At 35.4% G+C, this 16,828-nt stretch overlaps 1 protein-coding gene across 4 annotated transcripts; it reads right to left on the reverse strand.

The window, feature by feature from the left end:
• Nucleotides 1–319: 319 nt before the first annotated feature.
• On the reverse strand, nt 320–16,729 carry LOC123710363 (glycoprotein-N-acetylgalactosamine 3-beta-galactosyltransferase 1-like). 4 transcript variants are annotated; one of them, XM_045662193.1, is made up of 8 exons: nt 16,629–16,729; nt 14,601–14,731; nt 10,719–10,951; nt 10,311–10,449; nt 5,629–5,725; nt 4,949–5,075; nt 2,619–2,773; nt 320–1,957 (listed from the first exon to the last, which is right to left on the reverse strand). In XM_045662193.1, the coding sequence occupies exons 1-8, from the start codon at nt 16,656–16,658 to the stop codon at nt 1,760–1,762; spliced, it is 1,110 nt and encodes a 369-aa protein (XP_045518149.1). In that variant the 5' UTR covers nt 16,659–16,729; the 3' UTR covers nt 320–1,759. The 4 variants fall into 4 exon arrangements, with proteins under 4 accessions (XP_045518149.1, XP_045518151.1, XP_045518152.1 ...); XM_045662195.1 differs by lacking the exon at nt 16,629–16,729 and adding an exon at nt 15,787–15,833; XM_045662196.1 differs by lacking the exon at nt 16,629–16,729 and adding an exon at nt 14,882–14,959.
• Between the last annotated feature and the right edge of the window lie 99 nt (nt 16,730–16,828).

Raw genomic sequence — 16,828 nt, forward strand, 5'->3', positions numbered from 1 at the left:
GAAAGGCATTTAGTTAAATGGTTCTAGAACCAGCCTCAGTATCTTATCATACTTGCAGTTCCTACGATACCAATCCAACCATATTTTTAAATTCCGTGAAATAATTATTATGACCTATTAATATTTTATGTTTCACAGTAAACACAGAAATAAACAATGATACTGTTATATATACAATATATTAAGTATAAATACATACAAGCAGCCTTTAATTTAATTTATTATTACACATTTTTTTTAAATCTTAATTTTCCGACAACGTTCAAATTTAATTGATGTTTTCGAAAAAAATACCTCTATAATATATAATAAACCTAGATAAATACAATAGATTACTTATAAGATTATATTAGAAACATCTACTAACTTTTACCAATGTGAAAGTACATTCAAAACGCCAGAAGAGCAATTTTTAGTTTTAATCTGTTGCTTATTACATAATAGTCTATGGTTTCATCTGTTGTATAAACTTATTTCTTACTAAAGGGTGCACCTTAACAACACACCTACATACTTACATTTAATTGAAAGTATATGTTCTATTAACAACTCTAACACCCAAAATGACTTACAAATATACATATGTCTATATTTTTACTATAGTCTTGTTGTCAAGAAAATCTGTGAAATTGTCGTGTCGAATAATGAATAAGTGATTCAACGACATAAAAAAGAAAGGCAACCTTACACATTAGTAGACACCACATGTATATTAAAAATCACCAATTTTTCTAAGTCGGCAATTTTTCCCGCCTATGGCCTTATATTATCCATATTTAGGAGGAAGCTAAGACTGTACGACAAATATAATTAAATAAATAATGCACATGTGAACCTAAAAGCAGTTGTGCTTATAATTTCTAGTAGCAAATCATAGAAGTAAAATAATGACACTCAGATTTATGTGGGCCTACAGAGGCCAACATCGTCTATATACATACATATGTACATACATAGGCATACATACTTTCAACTTTTTGCCTGTGGAATGTCACTCTTGACATTATAGTGATTTTAATCAATTACAGCACCTTAAGGCGTATAAAAGATTGATGGGAAACTATATAAGTGCTGAAAACATAATGAAGCAGCATTTTTTTTCAGACGATATGGGAAATTACATATTAACAGAAGGCTCATCAAAATACTAACTCTACAACAGAATGTTACAGTTTCTCAAATAGTAAATGCTATATTTATAATATCTACGTACATTTTCAGGTGTGTAATAATCTATATGCACACGAGACTGAGTACAATTATTACTTTACTTCCATACAGTAATAGCACAGAACAATAAAAAAATCAAAATTAAATTTCGAATTAAAATATTTAAGGCATAAACTGTTTAGGCATGAATAAAATAATAATGGGTAAGTTACAAAAGATGCTACAGAATGACGAAACTTTTCATATACAAGCTACGACTGTATGGACCAAAACATTTTAATAAACACATAAAACCACAGACTAATGAAGTTTAAAACAGCTTAAGAGTAGGTAAATTGTCACAGAATTTATATTCAGTAACAAGTAACCAACGAACAATTTTATGTCCGTTTAGTGGTCAAGTGGACGGTGTCTAGTGAGCCAACCTAAGAAATTCAAGAACCAAAAACTTAATCTTAGACTATTCTACTTATAAAATTTCTACTCTTTAAAAAAATTCTTCATCTATATAATAAATTAATCTTACAAAATCACTATGAGATTCTATTTAACAGTTTACATCTTAAATCTATGACTAGTATCGGAATGTTCACCTCGTCCCGTTTATCTCCCGGGACGAGACTTGAGAAGAATTAAATCTTTCAGTTTTTATATGAGGAATGATGTCTGCGCCGCCATAACGGATGCCATAAGGCCGTAAATGGTATATAAGATAGTCTAATACATACATTTGTTGAGGATCTACGTAATGGAATGATACCGCGTGGTCCGAACAGCAGTCGAGACCCTGAAAGTAATTCATTTTTTCACGACAAACATTTTGATTTATAATCAAAGTTATTATCTCATAAATATATGGTTTTGGTTGATAATATTTGTGAACACCTGTCTCTTTTCAGAAAGAAATAGGAAAAATATATTTTGATGATAATCCTGAGGTAGCTGAATTTGCATTTTTGCTACTAAATAGGATAAAATTTGGTTACTTATTTGTAACTTACAAAAAAATGTTTTTAAAATAAAAATGGGATTTAGAAAACGACTTTAAATCGCTTATTTGTTTAATCTGCTATTACAGGTACTTTTAAGAATAACTACTATATTCATGCACAAGACATGCTATAAAATTGAATCCAAAGTTTTACAAAACATATATTTAGAATAAACTAAAAATGATACAAAAATAAATTAGAAATGTAAGAAACAAAACACTGCAATGCATACACTAGATTGATTACTTGGTACGACAGAATATGAAAATGGACATTTATAGTGCCTATGTGGGACATATTGAACCAATTCCACTTAGGATTCAAGAAAAAAGCGTGCCAAATTTCAAAAGGCCAGCGACACACTCGCGAGCCTCCTGGCAATGTCCACGAGTGATATCCTTTTACACCAGGTGCCAGTACAAAAAAGTGTAAAAATATCTAATGTATAAAAATTACCTCATCTGAGGGGTAGTAGATATACTTCCAGTACCAAAATCCTTTATCATGGTTGGGAAAAAGATGGTCTTTAGGAACAAAAGGGAAGAACCGGCCTCGGTGTAACGCATCACGGGAGTCCATTGCTTTCACACCTATGTGCTCAAGGCATATACCTGAAAATTATATACGATAATAAATTCCTTTCTTAATATTATCAATATACACTAAAAAGTATAAACTAGTAATGTTTCTAAATAAGAATGGTCTCATGTGAAATGAGAGCTATTCCTAATCTGTGGTAGTCGAATAACGTAGTAGTCTGTGCAACTTTAAGTCAAAACTTTTCTGACCTTCAAAAAGTTGCCATGGTTACTATTAATTTAAGATAAAAAACAATATATTGTCCAGGTTAGGGCTTTCTTTCTTATATTTTGCTTAGTTTTTCCTGTTAAAATAATTGTTCTAGATAATCTAAATCATTTTGGTAAAAATTCTATGATTTCTAAAATATATAAAATAATACATTACAATGCTATGACCAGGGAATGCTATCTCGAGGCGATAACGTTATTCGAGATCTAGTGGGATTAAGAATTACAATCTCGCGAGAACTCGAGTAGTTTTCGAAAAACAATTGTTTAAATCAAAGTAAAAGCCAAGAGAATAAGATGTGTCTGTCGCAGTAAAGTAGTTAAATCAGAGAGTTAATTGAATCTCTAGGCAGTGAATTAAAGATCGATTAAACATCAAGGCGGTAGCATTTTGATTTAAATAAAGCAACTTTAACTATCTGTCTGACCGAAAGCCAGCGTGTTGATTAATAATGTAAAACTGTTATTTGGGTGTGATCGTAAAGAACTGAGAGCTAGGGAATTCCGTGTTTTGTTTTATTGTAAATGGTTAGATTAGATTATTCTTGTTGCCTAGGAACGTTTAGGAAACTCGTTAAACGTTTCGTTCACTCACTTGTCTGACGGACCTTTAGCGACTTGATTGAATATCGATCTTTAATTAACTTCCTAGAGATTCAATTAAATCTCTGATTTAACTACTTTACTGCGACATATCTATGAAGTCAATTAAGATACGATATTATTTTAAAGAAAAATATGTATTGTAACTCATATTGTTATATCATGTTCCTAATATTTCTTAACAAATTATTTATAATAGATCACGAAAATTAAATGACTTGTTGTAATAAAAGCCTTTGTAGTAGTGAATAAGGAGTTATTTACAAAACTATCTCTATCTACCTATCCTAGATAGGAGTGATTTTGGAAAAACTTCTTAAGAAGCAAAGAGTTTTGGAAGAGGCATCTTATGTCAGTCGCTATGTACATAGCAGCTGAAAATGCCCTATCAGACTGAACTCTGATTGGCACCAGCTTCTATTATAAGGAATAAAAAAAAACAAAAAAAAACATTTATTCATATAGGTGTAACACAATGTACACTTACGAACGTTAAAAACAGAACAGAACTGGCAATAAAATCTCTGCAACTCTTTTTAATCGCCAAGTTTTTGTTTTACACAACGTTTGTAAGGAGCTGCAACCATGTTCCACATGACATCTTCAGTAATTAATAATAATAAAATAAATTAAAAACAAGGATATGTCCTTGTGAAATAGGAGCACGCACTTACATTCTCGTGGGAACAACACGCAAATACGTTAGTCGTAATAACTAATATCACCGCATACACGAATTCAAATACGGCCAGTCACCACAAGTAGCACCCGTTTACGAGTTTGACGCATGGCCAGCCATGCTCGCTCGTCATATTTAAGGACAACCCGACGCATGGACGCTGCCACAAGCAATGACATTTAAGCGATCATGACGATCCTTGAAATGTGAACTTGATATAGACTCATCTCTTTTTGTAAGATCTACCTAATCACGCAGAAACACGTGAAGGACAACGTTATAGCAGCAGCATGTACATTCAAAAGTGACGGTGTCGAAAAGGTTTTCTGTACGTTATATTTGCTAGGTAAACGTTGAATTTCGTCGCCCTACAACAGTTCTAAGTCATCTTTATACTTGAAATTACAGGGAACGCTGAAGTTGCATATATTCGAAGATACGCTTGTTCATTGAAAAGCTCAACTATTCCGATACTACTGCCAATACTATCAATCTCATAATTTTACACTTCGAGAAGAATCTGAAAAAATGCCACGAGATCTCGCGAGATGCTTCCCTAATTAGCTATGGAATGGCGATCCTAAGACGCCATTTTTTTTTTAAATAAATGTGTTGAGGGAATTTCAAAGACCGTTGATTATTTATCACATTTTTTTTCCTTTAAAAAGAATCCAAAGGTCCGAAAGCAAACTTACCCATTTCAGCATCTTCTGCACCATGATCACTGGCCTTACAGAGATGTGGTGATGGGAGGCCCTTGTTGACAAACCGCTCCAATGCTGCACTGCTTAATACGTACCCAGCACCGCCACTCATATAACCCTAAAATATTTATTTATTAATTAACACATGATAGTACATATAGAATTATTAATGAGGCAACGGGCGGCCTTATTGCTAAAACAAGCGATCTCTTCCAGGCAACCTTAGTTAATAAACGGTGCATTAACTAAATTATGCATGTTTCATTAATAAAAGCTTTTTGTATCCGAGAAATAAATGTATGTGTAAGTTTTAGAAACGATTCCTTCACTAGAACATATTTCAAATCACTAAACAATTATGATTCAAAATTATTTTGTAAAAATATTATTTGACCTTATAAAAAATTTATAGAATGCCTGCTCTTTTTTTCGATACAGACCTTGGCATCGCGTTCAAATCAATAGTGATCATAATAGTATGACTGCCAGAGTCCGTTCTAGTATTCCATTTATTCTGTACTAAATAGTAATTTACACTTCATAATTTCACATACATATTGCACTGCATACAAGACTTTTTAATCATGTGATATAGCTGTATATATCATAAAAAAATTTAAGAGTAACGCTTCAGTGCTCTAACATTGCAGTCCTTAAAACCAAATAATCACCTGTGATGTAAACGGCTTGAACCTGCATCCGAAATAAATAGGATCCGAACTGTCATGTTCTGACAGCATAAAACGAAGATTTTCAACTACGACGTATCTGTAAATGAATAATTCGTATTTTAACATAAAAAGACTAAACTTGTCGAATGTCGAAACAAAGGATTGTTTACATATACATGATGTATATGTGAGACAAATAATATATATTTTTTAAATATATTAATTATTCAATTGAAAAAATGATTAATCAATCAGGCCAACACGGCTTCATCGATCATTCATTCCCACGGAGAACCAACTATAAACGTTGGTACATCGCGTGTCGGAGTGCGAGTTTTGGTGGCGTTTTGGGGTTTTAGTGGGTATGTACAGATCGGCATCGGCATAAGCAGTCGCACCGCAGGCGGAATGCGTAATGCACCGCCCCACTTAATAAAAATTAAAAGTGGCTTCAGCGTTTTACTCTTCTAACAAGCAACTCTAGCAATTTCTGTCTATGTGTGCATTAACACTGGTCCGTACTTTGTAGTGTATGTCAAATCTAAAATCGACTTATGTCAAACATGAACAAGACAAGACTTCGCCTTGTCTTCGAAATAAAAATGAACAAAAAACCGATGCAATCTGAATTATTATTATTAAATAAACCTGTGACAGAAACGCAATGGATCACAGTATAAAATAATAAAATATTGACGGGGAGGTACCTGTCAGGTGAGCGTCAATTTTTTTTTATTCTGAGCAATATATCTTTTATTTCATACTCTATCTTACATTTTCACATAATTATTCCATGTATTCAGAATGGAAATGTATTCCGTCTGGCATAAACATGGACAATGTATTTTTAAGGTTAAAAGGTGTAAATGCTGAATCTGTTATATAATAATTTCTTGTCGATGTCCGAAGGACTAGGACATTTAGTTAAAAGGGATTAATAGTTAAAGAGATAGAAACCACACAGATTATAGATTCTAATCTGTCAATGCGTGCTGGGTTAATTTAGACGGATTTAGATAAAGATCTACATTAATCCTTAACAATTTTTTTTTATTTTTATGTAATAGCAGGCAAACGGGCAAGAGGCTCACCTGATGTGAAGCGATACCGCCGCCCATGGACACTCACATTGCCAGAAGGCTCGCAAGGCTCTCTTCTTGAAGGACCCTAAGTCGAATTGGTTCGGAAATACTTCACTGGGCAGCTGGTTCCACATAGTGGTGGTGCGCTGCAAAAACTGCCTTAGAAAACGCTCAGTTGTGGAACGACGGACGTCGAGGTGATACGGATGGTATTTTGTATTTTGCCTTGACGTCCGATAATGAAACTCAGCTGCGGGTATTAGACCGAACAACTCTTCTGAACACTCCCCATGGTAAATGCGGTAGAAGATGCAGAGGGACCCAACATCTCTAAGCAACGCCAAGGGATCAAGCCGCACGGAAAGTGATTGGTTGTCGACGATTCGAACCGCTCTTCGTTGAATACGGTCTAGTGGAAGGAGCTGGTACTGGGGAGCTCCCGCCCAGAGGTGAGAACAGTATTCCATGTGGGGCCGAATTTGCGCTTTATAGAGTTGCAAGCGGTGGCCCGGAGTGAAGTACCGTCTCGCCTTGCTGAGCACACCAAGCTTTTTGGAGGCTTCCCTTCCCTTCCAAATGACCGCGAAACTGGACGTTATTCGATATGTCAACGCCCAATATTCCGATGTTAGCTGAGGCTTTAAGAAGAGTGCCTTCAAAGAGTAGCGACGTAGAGAGAGTAGGGGAGTAGCGACAAAGGGAGTTTTTTAGCGGAAAACGCGCATACTTGTGTCTTCTTGGGGTTAAATTGGACTAGATTTAGTCTACCCCAGTCCGAGACTCCACGTAAAAGAGTTTCGACTTCAGACACAAGTTTGTTCCGGCACTCATCAACAACAGCCCGAGAAATACCTGCCCTGCCCGTGTAAAAAGTATCTCCAGTGCTGTCGTCCGCATAGCAATGAAGGTTGCTAAGTTGCAACATATCATTAATATGCAGAATAAACAGGGTCGGGGATAGGACATAGCCTTGTGGGACACCAGCATTTACGGGTTTAAGGTCGGAGCATGCTCCGTCGATGACGACTTTAATGCTCCGATCAGCGAGAAAGCTGGCAATCCAGTTGCATAATTTCTCGGGGAGCCCATAGGCTGGAAGCTTCGAGAGCAGTGCTCTATGCCACACCCGATCGAAGGCTTTCGCTATGTCCAAACTTACCGCCAGCGCCTCCCCCTTGGACTCAATTGCCTCTGCCCACCTATGTGTAAGGTATACAAGGAGGTCACCAGCTGAGCGACCACGACGAAAGCCGTACTGAGAATCGCTAATCAGCTGGCTGCCCTCTAGATACCTCAAGAGCTGGCCGTTAATAATGGTTTCCATTATTTTGGAGAACAAGGAGGTTATTGCGATTGGGCGATAGTTGGACGGATCAGAGCGATCGCCTTTTTTAGGGATCGGATGTATCAAAGCTGTCTTCTAGCACTTCGGAACAGTGTTGAGGGAGTACAGGTACCGGAAAAGGCGCGTTAGGACCGGAGCCAACTCAGGAGCACAAGTACGCAGCACAATTGGGGGGATGCCATCAGGCCCGCTCGACTTATGGATGTCCAGGGAAAATTAATGTTTATGGATAGCACTGTAACTTCAGGCATCGTAGTATCACACCGCAATAATGTCGGTGGTTCCATCCCCTGATCATACAAAGTTGAGTTCGACGCAAAGAGACAGCCTAGAAGACCGGCCTTCTCTTTTGCAGTATGGGCCAGTGAGTCATCCTCCCTATGCAGTGGTGGAATAGAGGGCTGAGAGAAATTCCCTTGGACAGCTTTGGCAAGAGACCAGAAGGCTCGAGTTCCCGAAGGAAGGTGGGCCAATTTCTCACCAAACCTGGCAATATGCTCTGACTTTGCCTTAGCGATTTCCCGTTTGAAGGACCTAGAGGCTGAATTGTATGCTTTTTTACGTTCGCCGATAGCCGCATCACAGGATGTCGCCGCTTCTGCCCACGCTTTAAAGCATTCTCGCTTACGGCGCAAAGCCTCTTTGCACGAACGCCTAAACCAAGGCTGGGACTTGCCACCGACCGGCACCGCAGAGAATGGAATAAAAAGTTCCATGCCCTGCAGGACCACATCAGCGACAGAGTCAGCGACGGCATCCGGAGTACTCAACGAAAAGCAAATGGGCCCCCAAGGGTAGGACGCAAAAAAAGACCGCATCCCGTCCCAATCTGCTGACTTATAGTGCCACACACGGCGACAGCCCGCAAAGCTAGGCCGTAAAGGGCGCATGAGCGGCACAATGCTCCGTACCACGCAATGATCTGATGAACCCAATGGCGGGTCAACAGAGACTTGGTAGGTCTCCGGATGTGAAGTCAGCAGAAGGTACAACAAAGAAGGTTTATGACCATCCACATCTGGTATTCGCGTAATCGCAGGGACCATTTGCGTCAAGTCGTAGGCTAAAGCAAAGTCGTGAAAGGATCTTCCCTGATGTGTTCAATGAGTCGGTCAGTTTCGGTATTTCCGCTATGGGACCTATACAGACATGCGTAGAATCGCGGATGGTCATCGCAGTCTACGCGCAGCCAGAGGTTAGATAGGTCCCTTCCTTCGAGCGTCCGAGGCGACGAGAACAGATATCCTCTCGGACGTACGCGCAAACCCCAGCCCGCGGCACAAATGAATGTTCCAATTTGTACCCCGGGTAGGAGAGGTAAGAAGTATCAGCCGGGGAGGAAATCTGAGTCTCGGTAAGAAAGAGCAAGGCCGGCTTCGCAGTCTCTAAATGATAGTGGACAGCGTGGATGTTGGAGTTGAGCCCCCTAATATTTGTGAAGTCCACGGCGAGTGTGCATGGGGGTGCCTTTGTTGGATTGCTCCGTTTGCCCCGAGACCGATAAAAATTTTTTTAAAGAGCAAGCAATTTTTTTTTTTTTTTTTGAGAATAAAATGTATATACACTTCATAGTGTTTCCTTTTTATTATTTTCTTCTATTAAATATTGATATCTTAATTCTTAGAAATAAATTGATGACCTCAGTTGCATTGTACTTGACAACTATTTAAACAATAACAAGATAGTGTTAGACACATTTAAAGATTTTATTACGTTACAGTCATAAACCTAAAAATTTGCACGACAATAACACGGTTTTACACTTTTCTGTATCGTGTTAATTTATACGTTACGTTTATTAACATGTTTATTTAAATAAAATTACCTAGTACATTATTTAGCGGTCAGAGACTGTCACATAAAGTTGACAGATTACTATTTGATATTATGATTAGTCTATTCAAATGTTGCCATATTAACGCCATTTCTTGTGGCGAAGATATTTTCAATATGGTGCTATTTTAAAAAAATACTGATTTGGTTTTTTAATTATATTCGCGTTTATGTCTATTAAAATGTTTTATTTCAATAGTTTAGTTAAAATAAACTAGTAAAACTAAAAAAAACGGTAATTAACATATAATTAATCACTTAACACACACCTAACAGGAAGGAAGAACAGGAAGCACACGTCCTAATCGTTGATACGTTATCGACCTTATTGGGAAGCTTTTCAAAAACACGTTTATTGCATCAGAGATGAAAATAAAACTGAAAAATTATGATTATATTTTATAAAAAAAAAACAAACTCACGTATCATCATCAGCCTTCAAGAACCAATCAGCATCCCTCCGATGATGTTCGTACACGTATCGGAAGGCGGCCTTTGTCTTCGCCCATAAATAGTCTCGCCCTTCGTGAACCGGCAGTTTTACCGTTGGGAGGGAACTATCTGAAATTAAATAATGAGAATTACTAGACGAACCAGCGGTATCAAATATCCCTATTGACTATATTTTCTAAGTTGGTATAAATATTAATGATTAATATTAAAAGTACGCTTATTAATTAGATACATCACATAAAGTATTTGAAAAAATTAAAATTTTACGGCTGTTAAAAATTTACAAACTAGTAGTTATATCTAACTAAAATATAACATCCTCGATGTTAATAACCAAGGTCTACATATTACTTTCGAGATGAAATATATAAAATAACCTTCAGAAGTACTCATAAAGAGCAGTTTATTGCATCGTTTTCCCCAAGTCGCTTTAACATGCCTCGCTTTCCGTTCGTGATTGCTGGGCTGCGTCATTACCCAACAAAGCACCCTAACTTTCTTAGCAAGTTCATCTGCCACCGTTCGATCTTCATCCCTATGGGCTGGCTCCTCACTGCCATGTTCAATGACGCTCACTATCGGGTGTCGATCCAAATCCCTTGCTGACTCTCTGAAATAAAATGTACTTGTAAAGAAAGGTAAAAGGAAAGAGACTTATTACGTCAAAAAATCGAAACAGCAATTTTTTGACGTTCAATAGTTTTAGATGCTCGTTATTCATAAAATTCAAACCGACTTTAATAAAATGTTCATCGATCTATCGAGATCGAGATCTATTCGTCTTTTAACAGTGAAAAAATATTTGGACGAAGAGAATTAGTTTTATTGATTTTACAATATTATTTTGGTTTTTGCGTACAAAATGGTAGACAAGACAGATCTTAGGAGTGCATAACTGCAGATATAAAATCAAGTCAAAGTTGACTTAACAAAATTGAAAAAAAAAATACAATTTTTTAATTAATCAAGCCTCATCATCGCAACAATTACTTGAATCACTACTATAAATATTATAAGCTTTACTAGCGCTACAATTGCTACTAATCCTAAATTAAGAATTAAATTTGTAAACCGAAGGCCAAGTGTAAATAAATCCTACGATAACATTTTTTCATAAAAGCATACATTTCAATACGGGTTTATAATTAATGTGTAAGTAAAAATTAATTGAACAAACGTCCAATAACTAACGCTAATTACAGTTTATGTGGCAGAAAATTGCAAAGCATATTTCGTTTGTAAATATAAATCTGTACGAGAAATTCTATTTCCTAATTGAAATTTTATTTCTCATCGTACCTCTCACAATCACAATATCGCATCTGTAATAGGAGGAATGATTAATAATTTTCAAAAATGATTCTTTTGAAATTTACGCCTCGCAGTCCCAAAAGTAATGCTTACTGTGAGCATAGGCACCGTGCCAAGACGTACCAGCAGACCAGACATATTAATGAAGTTCATTCATTAATTTATTACATCAAATCAATAATATTAAAACTTTTAAAGAAAAACTACAGAAAGCTTCCCACAGAAAATATGACGGTTTAAACAGGAAAGCCTTTCTATACTTAGATGCTGACGTAAAGTTGCCGTGAGAGCTTTTTATACTGATATATACTGATAGCGTATTACAGGTGGTACCGATTATAAGACAAGAACTAGAATAGAACTGTAGGCTTCTATCAACTGTATACTATAGAATATGCCCTAGGCAAATCCAGCGAATAATCCAGCGTAGTGTAAACTATTAACAAGTTAGTTCCAATTATATTTTATGTACAATAAATCTGATATAATTCAGAATGTCCACAATGAATGTGTAATCGTCAATTTTCTGCTCAGATTAACGCGACCTATTTGTTGACGTAGACGCATATTTGATACATAGAATTCAAGATTTTTACTGCTGAGTGAATAATATTAATGAGTCTGGTTCAAAATAGATTAAATTTTTATTTTTACCTAAATTTGTACCTATGCATGGTAACATAGATAGTCGTCCAAGAAATTAAAAGAAGCATAAGAAGAGAGAAAGAGAAAAAGGCGTACGAATCACACTGAGTATTTAAAAAAGAATACAGGCGTAGAAAAAAATTCTTAAAAAAGAAAAGTATTTTTATAAATATTCTTTTGCATTTAGGGATATATTTATCAAGAATAATGTATTTAACGTCCTTGGTCGACATATAGATTAAACAAAATTTAACTGAATATAAATTAAACCATAGTTTTGTAGATAACTATTAAACAACATCCTGGGCAACTGTAGAACTAATTTACAATTTCCTTTGACATCTATTTGTTTTGGTTAATCGTAAATTTTACATAACATATTAAAACTATTGTACAAAGCTATATATTAACTAGGTAACACTGAATAGGATTAGAAAATGAAAAACGGCTTAATGTAGAAAGTTGCCAATACTTTTATTGTTTTTCGATAAAAGTAATCTCCGTTCCTCTCTACACATCGTCGAATTCTATGAAAGCCCTGAATAAAACAGTGGCCTCATCCTTCCTTAGCGGTCTCTTCTATGGCATTTTCGTACGCTTTCACCGCATCTTCAGGGCTTGTAAATCTTGGGAATAAATGAAAGTCGCAGGGCGCCAACTCAGGATTGTATGGCGCATGATTCATTATCTCGACGCCTGCCATATTCACCAGTCCATGCGATGGTGTTTTTGGTCGTCGGTTAAAGTCCATTTTTTTCCAAGACAACAGGCAAACAGCGATTGACATACCAGGCTGCAGTAACTGTCCTTCATCTTCTAGCACAACTGACGCGAAATAACCTTTCCGACCAAGGAATGAGGCAATCATCTTTTTTCCTTGACTTCTTCCTTTCTTTACCTTAGTTGGCCGATCCTCGAAAGGAAACACCCACTGAGCTGATTGTGTTTTATTTGATAGCTTTCATAACCTGTGATGATGTCAAATACAGCATATGAACTTATCTAACATTTGGCGACACTAGTCCATGCGAAGGTGTTTCTGGTCGTCGGTTAAAGTATGGGGAATCCATCTGGTACAAAGCTTCCTGCCGCCTAAATGTTCGTGAAATATTTTTTGAACTTGACTCATACCATGCCTAGGCTTGCCCGTACCTGCTGATAGGTCACTCTCTTATCTTCCTGTATCATGCGTCGCACAGCACTGATTTTATTTTCAGTAGTCGCTGTTAAAGAACGTCCCTCACGCGCTTCATCATTGAGATTGCTACGTCCACGCTTCAACTCGTTAAACCAATTGTAAATAGTGGCACGAGATGGGGCTTCATTAAGAAATGCTAATCGCAGCCTATCATAGCGTTGTTGTTGAGTAAGCGCACAACGAAAGTTATAATAAATCATTGACCGAAAATTTTCTCGCGTTAGGTTAATTTTCACGTGTAACAAGAGTTTTAGATTTGCCGCCAATTCACAAAAACAAATGCCAAATGAATGCAATATAGTACATAAGGTTACCAAAGAGTTCTAAAATTGAAATTCAAAAAAGTTTTCATTAGCAATGTTTCTAACTGGCCAATTCTAAACATTTTCAGTGTTACCCACGTATATGTACACGGGCTGAAGCTTGTGCTGAGATCTTAGTTTTTTCGTAATTAGAACTTGACCACGTACACACAGAATGATCATCCTATGATTACGCTAAGTCAAAGTTGTCTGGAAAAATATAATTACAGATTTTTACGTTTGCTAAGTCAGCGTGATATATACACTCTGCAAAGCATACAATGTACTTTAATAGATAGATTCTATAAATACAAATATGTAAAGATAGATAATAAATTTAAATTAAGCGTGTATTGATTGGCTGAAACTAGGTCTCATGTGTGAAACGCAGATTCTCTAAATTAAATATGTGACTATCAACTTGACAAAAGCTAGAGTTTTCTTGAGAAATCCCGAATATTATTATTTAACGATGTAAGTAAGTCGGAAACAAAAACACAAATTTAACAAAATAAGTTATTAATGTAATAAGAGAGCAATACTTATGAATGATATCTTGAAATAGTTGGCGATAACCTAGTGTCGATGTTACTATTCGGAAAGGATTTTTAATGTTTATTTTAACACAAAGAAAAACAAAATACTATATATAGAAACACAGCTTGCATGCAAACAACTTAAATACATTAATTTTATCAGGACACTCTTCAATACAATAGAATGACCTATATCATTTCTACATTCTGGACGTGCAACACGCAATTTACAAAGCAATCAAGGACCATGCCAATTGCCAACGTTACCTGTACGATGACCAGGCTACGTCTCGGGGAAATCCAGCTGATGTTAGTAGTATGTAGGCAAAACTAAAACCGGCTGATATCCCGATCACCAGGGTTAGCACAAACCGGCGTCCCATCACCCGGCCCTCCGCCTGCACAGTTGCGTTTATAGACATAAGCTCAAAAAAATTTGAGCCCCAGAAAACATAAACAATATATTTCGTTTATTTTTAAATTAAATAAAAGCGACTCGTGTGTTCACGCAACGAATGCTTAAACTGCAATGTATGAATTTTATTTACCATTGAACGCCAACTACAATGATGGGAGATATTAATATAATTTATAAACAATTTATACAATATTATTTTACCAGTACTTTATTCGCGGTAAATATAACTTGCGTTTTAATATTGACTGAATAGATGTAACAAAACTAGGGCTCACGATTTACAATTTATCAGCAACGTAAAACGCCCACGACATAAAATTGTAATAAAATCAAATGTCGGCGATGCTAGTGTCTAATCACTCGGTCACTCGTGTTATCGGTGCCCGCACATTATCACATCTTCCAGAGCAACAATGTTAATTATTGATGTTCATACTGACAAAACAACAATATGAAATTAAACATTAGAGACTAATTCAAAAACAAGAACTCATTGAAAGTCTGGGCCTAAAATAAAATATTTATGTTCTCTCTGAATAAAAAGAAAATATTTATGAATATAATTATGGGTGGATACTGAAGAAAATCTGGCTGTTTGTTTGACAAAAACATCTTGATCCAAAAGTTCATGTGTTTAATAAATGGTGTGCTTTATTCATTGAGAAAGTTTTCAGACTAGATCAAGTCAGATATATATAACAATTTTACCTAAACCTATTTAGCAGGAAAAGTACAAGCAATTTTTTTGCATTTTTTAATTGCTCCAATTACTTTCAACTATTATTAGTGAACACACAGAGAACAAGAGACAGAAATGGGTCTGCCTTGTGACATTGGGACCACTTTACAAACACTATTATAATATTTATATCTGAAATATGTAACATTGAATTGAAGTCACTAGGAGTTTTTTATGACACTTTTAAGGAATAATTAAATATTATTATCTTCAGATGAAGATTCAATATTTAAAAAAAACATTTTTTTAGCAATCTGTATGAGAAGAGAAACATCTCATTACATGAACACACTCACATGATATTTAAGTCGCATTGTAAAAGTGTATAATGCAACTGTGCCAACTGGTTACCGCAACTGTAAAGGTTATATATGCACATAGTGGTTGTTTGTTGTTAGTTTATTTGTTTGTTTGTTTATTAGTATTTGTCTATTGTGTTACGTGCCTTGAATACTTGTGTGGTAAAATGTGCCACCAAAGAATTTACAAATATAATAAAGAATTTCTACATTAAAACTAAAACCTTGTTATAAACTCACCTGATCTTGTTTAAGTATTTTTATATTTGAATAAGATAATACCATAATGCAGATTTTAATAATAAATATAACAATACCAAGCGAGTCCTCATATAACACTTATAGCTATGAAATGAACCAATTAGTAAAAATAATAAAAACCTTATCACATGTTTCATAGTTAAAACGTTATGCAGTACTTGTTTATTTATGCAAGAATTAATATTTACAACTTATTGCACAAAAAAAATCATACATTATATAGAGAAAATTATTTTAATACATTTTTCATAATTTGCCACTAAAATGGAAGTAAATTTTATATGCAATGTTTTTATCAGATAAATTCTTAACTAGACAATGTATGCTATTTCAAACTTTAACGTCCTACAAATTTAAACCTATAAGACTAGTCTTAATCCAAAAAACCTATCTGATTCAAATTTTGTACTTACTAATCAATATGTATCTCGTTGATGAACATGTACCTGTTTAGTAATAATCTTACTTAAACTGGTTTCTTGTATATTATTAAATTGTTATTTAAAACATTAGATGTATAAGGGTAAGAAGAAACTAGAATATAAAAAAAAAACAAAATGCGGGGTAGTTCTACTCACGGTCATCGCTGTCGATTTTAAAAGCTTCATCGACGGGGCATTTCTTTTTTCATTATTTGTGTTATAAATGATAATCAGAAATTGTATTTAAATGAATACATTATTATTTTATAAATTAATAGTAAACGCTTAAAAACAATAAAAATTAAAGATGTAGGGATGTGACGATCCGATGACCGATACTGTTGAAAAAAAAATGG

Source organism: Pieris brassicae, chromosome 5 (genome assembly GCF_905147105.1).
Source record: "Pieris brassicae chromosome 5, ilPieBrab1.1, whole genome shotgun sequence".
Classification (NCBI taxonomy): Eukaryota; Metazoa; Arthropoda; class Insecta; order Lepidoptera; family Pieridae; genus Pieris; species Pieris brassicae.